Source organism: Neltuma alba, unplaced genomic scaffold (assembly GCF_004799145.2).
Source record: "Neltuma alba isolate B1F8T4 unplaced genomic scaffold, ASM479914v2 tig00010165_pilon, whole genome shotgun sequence".
Taxonomy (NCBI): Eukaryota; Viridiplantae; Streptophyta; class Magnoliopsida; order Fabales; family Fabaceae; genus Neltuma; species Neltuma alba.
In genome coordinates, this window is record NW_021635110.1 from 64,872 (window position 1) to 72,352 (window position 7,481).

The 7,481-nt window shown below is 36.9% G+C and overlaps 1 protein-coding gene across 2 annotated transcripts; it reads left to right on the top strand.

Annotated features, from left to right (window-relative positions):
* Positions 1–2,116: 2,116 nt before the first annotated feature.
* LOC114754588 (phospholipase D beta 1) lies at positions 2,117–7,118 on the top strand. Of its 2 annotated transcripts, XM_028943376.1 has the most exons (12): positions 2,117–2,189; positions 2,314–3,042; positions 3,126–3,469; positions 3,895–4,011; positions 4,237–4,431; positions 4,613–4,861; positions 4,964–5,032; positions 5,128–5,275; positions 5,680–5,828; positions 5,912–6,094; positions 6,205–6,402; positions 6,584–7,118. In XM_028943376.1, exons 2-12 carry the CDS (start codon positions 2,412–2,414, stop codon positions 6,875–6,877), a joined length of 2,577 nt encoding a protein of 858 aa, XP_028799209.1. In that variant the 5' UTR covers positions 2,117–2,189; positions 2,314–2,411; the 3' UTR covers positions 6,878–7,118. The 2 variants fall into 2 exon arrangements, with proteins under 2 accessions (XP_028799209.1, XP_028799208.1); XM_028943375.1 differs by lacking the exon at positions 2,117–2,189 and having other exon boundaries at positions 2,201–3,042.
* Positions 7,119–7,481: the final 363 nt, after the last annotated feature.

A 7,481-nucleotide genomic window follows, 5' to 3' on the forward strand; every position in this document is an offset into this window, starting at 1 on the left:
GTGTACTTTTATAAACATATAATTATTGAGTATTTTTAGAGTAATCCTATTTTCCTCAAGATCATTCTCTTTCATCTCATAGTCATTGTTTTCTCTCTCTTTTCGTTATTCTCTCCAGGGTGGCTTATGAGTTAGGCCCAAGGAACAAAAAACCGGACCGGGGATTCAACCGGTCGAGGCAGCGGGTCAAGGGTCACTGGTCGGACCAGAGGTCGAACCGGGATTGAACCGGTCATATTAAAATAATATAATTTAATTTATAACATCAAAATAGACCAAAATTTATAAATAATAATCAGTCGAAAAATAATAAAAATAACAGGCTTTTATTATTCCCGTGACTCAACATGAGGCAATAATCATTATTCCTATATATTTTATAGCGTCTCTTCAAAAGTTCCCAGTCAATCAAATTTCAAAATTTGGAACGAAACAATACACACCAAACATTAATATTTCTGTACGTACACAGATATATATATATATATATATCTGTATGCTCTATTGTTAAATGTTTTGATTCAAAAAAAAAAATTTAAAATGCAGCATATCATCCGCACTCCACAGTACCTCGCCATTTGGAAAAGGGGAAAACAAAACTTATGCCAAAAATGCTGCAGGATGCCTTTTTTTTTTTTTATGTGGGCAGGATGCATTTCGTGCGAAAAGGATTACATTAGATGTATTTGAAATGCAGCATTTCTCTCCCATCCTAGACGGAGAAGGAGAAGGAGGAACCTCAGACTGCTTCAATGGTTACCAGTACCACCGTGAAGAAGAAATGGGATGGAGAGTCACGAGCTGCTGCTGCAACCTGCAACCAGCAAATCTGATCGAAGAACCGAGAACGATAACCTGCTACTTCGACCAGGACGACATCACGCGAAGACCGGCGACCTCCGATAGCGAAGAAAACGGCTGCTACAATGAGGACTGATTTCGACTAGGGATTTTCAGTCTGGGGAGACGAACGAAAATGGCGAAGCTGAAGGAAATGGTTAGTGAATAGTGATGGACTGATTTCGATTTGAGGATATGGACTTCTGAAGCTGTGCGTTCTCCATTGCTGCCTTGTTTTTCTTTTTCATTTCAACCAGACACCGCGTCGTTTCATCAGCCGAAGGATAGAAAAAATAATAAAAAATTAAAACCGGTCAACCCACTGATGCTACCGGTTTGACTGGGATCCGGTTTTTTCATCAAACCAGACCGGACCAGCCATCGGTTCACCGGTTTTCCGGTTGAACCGGCCGGTCCGGTCCGGTTTTTTTTTCCTTGGTTAGGCCTAAAAGTTACAAATTTTAGCTTTTACTTCAACCATTTGCTCTAATACCAATCCAAAAAATGCTTACCCCTAAATGAGCCCCTAACTCACATTTTGCATTTTTTAAAAAACAATTTGTTGTCCTGACAACATTCAAAACACACGCTAAGTTATAGGTTCTAGACTGTTCTTATAGATTTTAAGAATCATAGAAATAATTATTCATGAATAAGTACAAACTTATTATATATATCATTAATATATTGATTCTACTAAATCACGTAACGCCTAATGCTAATGTTGTCTGAATTATTTCATGCAATTGATGGCAAAAAAAAAAAAAAGGCCTGCAAATGTCCTCATAACTGAATTTTTTGTCACAATTTTTTATCACTGATTGGAATATTGGATTGTAACAATTTATTGATTTTGGAGTTATAACAATTAAATGACTGTCTCAGCACCTTTAAAATATAATGTAATCAAATTAAATAAAGTCAAAACTCAAAATATCAAAACATTAATTCAACACATTTACGCGCAAGGCAAATAAAATAGTTCGATCCATGCATGGAAAATAAACTAGTTCGATCCATGCATGTGTATAAATTATAAAATGTATAGTATATAGATTTTTTTTTTTTTTTTTGAGGTTTGGACAAGTTGCCTTTAAATATTTAATTAATATATTTTGTCAATGAAATTGAAAGTTTAAATAATGCGGGACGAGCGCTTCTTCTTCATTGACTCATTCCATTCAACCTTCCAAGTTCCAAGTCTACTTTGTGTTACTGTCTTTACATTCGTGATATTAATCGATGTCGATTTCCTTCTTCTTCCTCCATCAGTTCTCATTCGATAATGTGTAAATGCCATTAATTTCTTTGCTCATTTCATTCTCCCATCACTTTCTTGCAATTACCAGGTGAGGCAAGGACGATTACACAGATCCCATTGGCGATTGTTTTTTTTTCTTCTATCGTAATTTCAGTATATTACCAATTTAATCATTTTTCTGAAGCCTCTTGTTCTTGTTTCATATTACTCAGATTGAGATTATTGCTCGTTCTTCCTTATCCAATTAAGTTGTCACCAGATCTATTTTGGACCTTTTGCAGCGAAAGAACTGTTGTTAATTACTTCTTACATGGCTCGTTTTAATTTTGGTGAAACTCTATCCCTTGGAGGTTCAAACCATGGACTGGGCGACCTAGTTGCTCCGTTCAAAACCACTACGAGCTCCCTAAGGGTCTTCCTTCTACATGGAAACTTAGAGATATGCGTGAAAGAGGCTAGAAACCTGCCCAATTTAGACATGTTCCATCAGAAAATGGGGGATATGTTTTCCAGATTACCTGGAAAACTTGGTCAGAAAGTTCAAGGGCATATGTCCAATACAATCGTCACTAGTGACCCATACGTGACTGTATCTCTGGCGGGTGCTGTAATTGCAAGAACATTTGTGATCAAGAACGATGAGAACCCTACTTGGATGCAGCATTTCAATGTTCCCGTAGCTCATCATGCTGCAGAAGTACTTTTCGTGGTAAAAGACACCGACATTGTGGGCTCCCAAATCATGGGTGTGGTTGGAATTCCAGTGGAACAGTTATACAACGGCACAAAAGTTAAAGGGTCCTTTCCAATCCTTAATTTTAGTGGGAAACCTTGCAAAGATGGAGCAGTCTTGAGTTTATCCATTCAATACATTCCTTTTGATAAGGTTGCTGTTTATGGTCATGGAATGGGGGCAGGTCCTAGTTATGAAGGGGTTCCAGGTATTGATATGACTTGCCTCAGTGCTATATACCTTCAATTCATCTTCCAATTAGTCCATGTGACTTAATATATTCTAATGCAGGTACATACTTTCCCCTTAGGAAGGGTGGTCGAGTTAGACTTTATCAGGACGCTCATGTTCATGGAGGCTCCCTTCTTCCTAATTTGAAGATGGAAGGTGGTGTGAGTTATGAGCATGGCAATTGCTGGCACGACATCTTTGAGGCAATAAGTCAGGCCCGACGATTAGTATACATTGTGGGGTGGTCTGTGTACTACAATGTTAGACTGGTTCGAGATGCTAGTGATGCTAAACCTTGCACTTTAGGTGATCTTCTCAAAATCAAATCACAAGAAGGTGTGAGAGTGTTACTACTTGTGTGGGACGATCCTACTTCCAGAAGCATGATAGGTGGATATAAAACGGTAAAGAACTTTAAACTATGTTTCAATTTATTTATTTGATTTGATAGGTGGATATAAACTATGTCATGTCATACCATTTTTGTATATCACATGATGGAATTTCTGTAATCAGATTTCTCCCGATTGGGAAAAAATATAGCTGAATTCGTACTGATATTTTCAAACAAGATTGTCTTGTAAGCAACACGGATCAGTGACTATGAGCATGTATTTGATTTTCAATCATTCACCAGACCACGGTTGTTTTATTTCATCATACTCTTCCAAGTTTGGTCTGATTGAGATTAGGTTGATATTTGGCTTTTCTTTAGGTGCTGTATTTGCTTCAAATTTATGGCGACTCTTCAATTTTGCTTACTTCGTGGTTCAGATTATATATTGATCAACTTTTTCCTTGCCTATCTTTGAATTATTATGATTTGTAGACTGGACTTATGAACACCCATGATGAGGACACTCTCAATTTTTTCAAGGGCTCTTCAGTTCAAGTTCTGCTCTGCCCACGTTCAGGTGGAAAAGGACATAGTTGGGTCAAACAACAGGTTAACTGCAAAATGCCATATATGTTTCTTAAATTATTCCGGATACATGTTCTGTTTTTTTTTTTTTTTTTTTTAACTAAAATTGTCAAAGTAACATACTTTCAGCTGATTTTTATTTTTATTACTTTATTCCACCAAATGTAAAATTTTCTCCGAGTGTGATCTTTTTTAGTATGTAGTAGTTAAACATAGATAGTGTAGTAATTTTTTATTGATGCTTGTTAGGAAGCTGGGACCATCTATACTCATCATCAGAAAACAGTCATTGTGGATGCTGATGCAGGCCACCATAAAAGAAAGATTATATCTTTTATTGGAGGTCTTGATTTATGTGATGGCCGATATGATACACCACAACATCCTCTCTTCAGCACGTTGCAGACAACACACAAAGATGACTATCATAACCCTAACTTTGTGGTAAACCATCTATTGATTCTTTTGATCAGATACAACTGAATTATATTCTTATCAGTGAACGTGGTTACAACAATTGATCATCGTTTGAATGATATATGGAGCACAGCCACTTTAATTTTCTCTATAATCATGCCAAGCTGTCATCTATGATGTAATGTTTCATTTGCAAACGAAACAACAGGGGCCTGTTGATGGTTGTCCAAGACAGCCGTGGCATGATTTGCACTCGCTAATTGATGGTCCAGCTGCTTATGACATCCTCACCAATTTTGAGGAGCGTTGGTTAAAGGCATCAAAATTGCATGGACTTAAAAAGATAAAAGGCTCACATGATGATTCATTACTTAAAATTGATAGAATCTCTGATATCCTTGGTATTGCTGATGTTTCATGCTCGAATGATAATAATCCAGAAGCTTGGCATGTCCAGGTATGATTGATTGAAAAAGAATTCTTGCTCCCCATAAGAAACTTGCTCACTCTATATCTATTTTTTCCCCCTGATTTTTTGATAATATTCTTCCGACTGAAGGTCTTTCGTTCTATTGATTCCAATTCCGTCAAAGGATTTCCCAAGGATCCTACAGATGCTATAAAAAAGGTGGAAACTTTCATCCAGCTACTTCCTTGTGTCTTGAAAACTAAGATTTATTATCTGCCTATAAATAGAAACTAATTTTGTCTACCTTGCAACAGAACTTGGCTTGTGGAAAGAATGTACTGATAGACATGAGCATACATTCTGCATATGTCAAAGCTATCAGATCTGCCCAAAAGTTCATCTATATCGAGAACCAATACTTTCTAGGCTCATCATATAATTGGGATTCTCACAAAGACATAGGTGAATATTGAGTTATCTTTGAGACAAAGTTTAAAAGTATTCTTTTAATCCCAAGCTGGAGAGAACCGAAAAATTATTTAAAAGGAGTCCTGCTGAACATCGTAAAGCAAATATTAACTCCCCTTTTTTCAAAAAAAAAAAAAAAAACCATATCCTATACCAGAGAAAATGCTATATGAAGTTTGTTTCCAGTCTCAACATGATAATGTTGAAGGTCTCTAGGTGTATACTTTAACACCTTTAGTTAACTGCCATTTATGTAACCAAGCTAGGGGTAGTAAGCAGACTCTGCTTAGAAACTGAAAAGAAAAGTTAAATCAGGGGGAATAATTAGTGTATAGCAGTGGTTGTTTTGCCCTAAGCATCCAACATATTATGATCATTTCCTCCCTCTTTTGATACAGGTGCAAACAATTTAATTCCCATGGAAATTGCTCTTAAAATAGCAGCCAAAATCAAACAACACGAGAGATTCGCCGCTTACATTGTCATTCCTATGTGGCCTGAAGGTGTGCCAACAAGTACAGCTACTCAGAGGATTCTCTTTTGGCAGGTAGACTTCTCTTAACACAACTCATTAACATCAGTGAGTTTGATTCCTGCTTTTATTCCAGTAACACTTGTTGCTTTCTGCAGTATAAAACAATGCAAATGATGTACGAGACAGTTTACAAGGCCTTGCAGGAGGCTGGACTTGACAATGAGTATGAACCACAGGATTACTTAAATTTCTTTTGCCTCGGCAATCGTGAGGCCCCAGAAAACCAAAACATTGTAATTGCTAGAAATCCTGCTGGATCAAACACTCCTCAACCGCAGGTATATTCCTGATCATATGAAATGAACTTTGAGCTTTCAACTACTCAATCTATCACAAGTATGATGTTTCATCGCTGTCAAGTTCATGTTTGTAAAATTTGGTGATGTAGGCACTAACCCAAAAAAACCGGCGATTCATGATTTACGTTCATTCAAAAGGAATGATAGTGGATGATGAATATGTCATAATGGGATCTGCAAACATCAACCAACGATCCATGGAAGGAACCAGAGACACAGAGATAGCAATGGGGGCATATCAGCCTCATCATTCTTGGGCAAGCAAGCGCTCTAGACCTCATGGACAGGCAAGATTCATAAACTGAAAAGTTGTTTGGTTTTAATCGTTCTATGCAATTGGGTGTTGTTGCTTTTTTTTTTTTATTGGCTATCTAACTGGGGCAAATTCAAGCATTATCTGGCCCAACTGGGGTTAGCTCTCCCAATTGGTGTTGTCACTAACTTGGAGAATTAAATGGATTCATTCAGGTGTATGGATATAGAATGTCACTATGGGTTGAACATATTGGAGGCATTGAGGAATGCATGAAGGAACCAGAGAGTGTTGAATGCGTGAGACGGGTCAGGCGCTTGGGCGAGCAAAACTGGCGAGATTACACAGCTGAAGAGGTAACAGATATGAAGGGGCATTTATTGAAATACCCACTTGAAGTTGATTCAATGGGGAAGGTGAAGCCTCTTCCTAGCTGCGAGACATTTCCTGATCTTGGTGGAAACATCAATGGCAGTTTTACTCTCATTCAAGAAAATCTCACAATTTGATTTTCATACTCTTCAAGTACAAAGTGCTTATTTGCAGCAGTTGAAGTGAAGGATTTATTTGTACATTTTTGCTTTCTATTTTTCAGATTAAACCTACTTTAGGAGGTTAGAAGATTACACTATAGATCCATTTGCCATGGAATGTGTTCTGTAGCCTTTAGGGGTTATGAAATGATCAAATGTAGAATAGTTTTAATTTATGATATCTTTATTACAGTTGACCCCATTGAGTTTTGTTTTATACTCATACTATGCATAATGTGCACTTACATTAATTATCACATCCTCTGTCATTCAATAAATTACTACGTATTTTTTGTCAACTTTTTTTTTCCCCCACATCCTCTCTCACCCTCCATAAATAAGGGTTAAATAAAGGCGGCCCAAAGTAGAGAGGCTATTTTCAAAATTTGAACCTATGACCTCCAAATCACATGGCAACAACCTTATTGTTGCTCCAACGCTCATCCATAAGTAAAAGTATATTTGGAGGGAAAAAAAATTCTTATACATTATTATTTTTAACTAAAATTTTAATTCAGGTGGTTTGATTAGTCATAACTTGTATTTTTTCCTTCCCATATAGAAGAATGAGTAATCCTTA

Coding starts and splice junctions, on each gene's coding strand:
- LOC114754588 (XM_028943376.1), top strand. CDS start 2,412: ATGGCTCGTTTTAATTTTGGTGAAACTCTATCCCTTGGAGGTTCAAAC. Junction 3,470..3,894: donor TGATAGGTGGATATAAAACG/GTAAAGAACTTT, acceptor TATGATTTGTAG/ACTGGACTTATGAACACCCA. Junction 6,403..6,583: donor GCTCTAGACCTCATGGACAG/GCAAGATTCATA, acceptor GGATTCATTCAG/GTGTATGGATATAGAATGTC.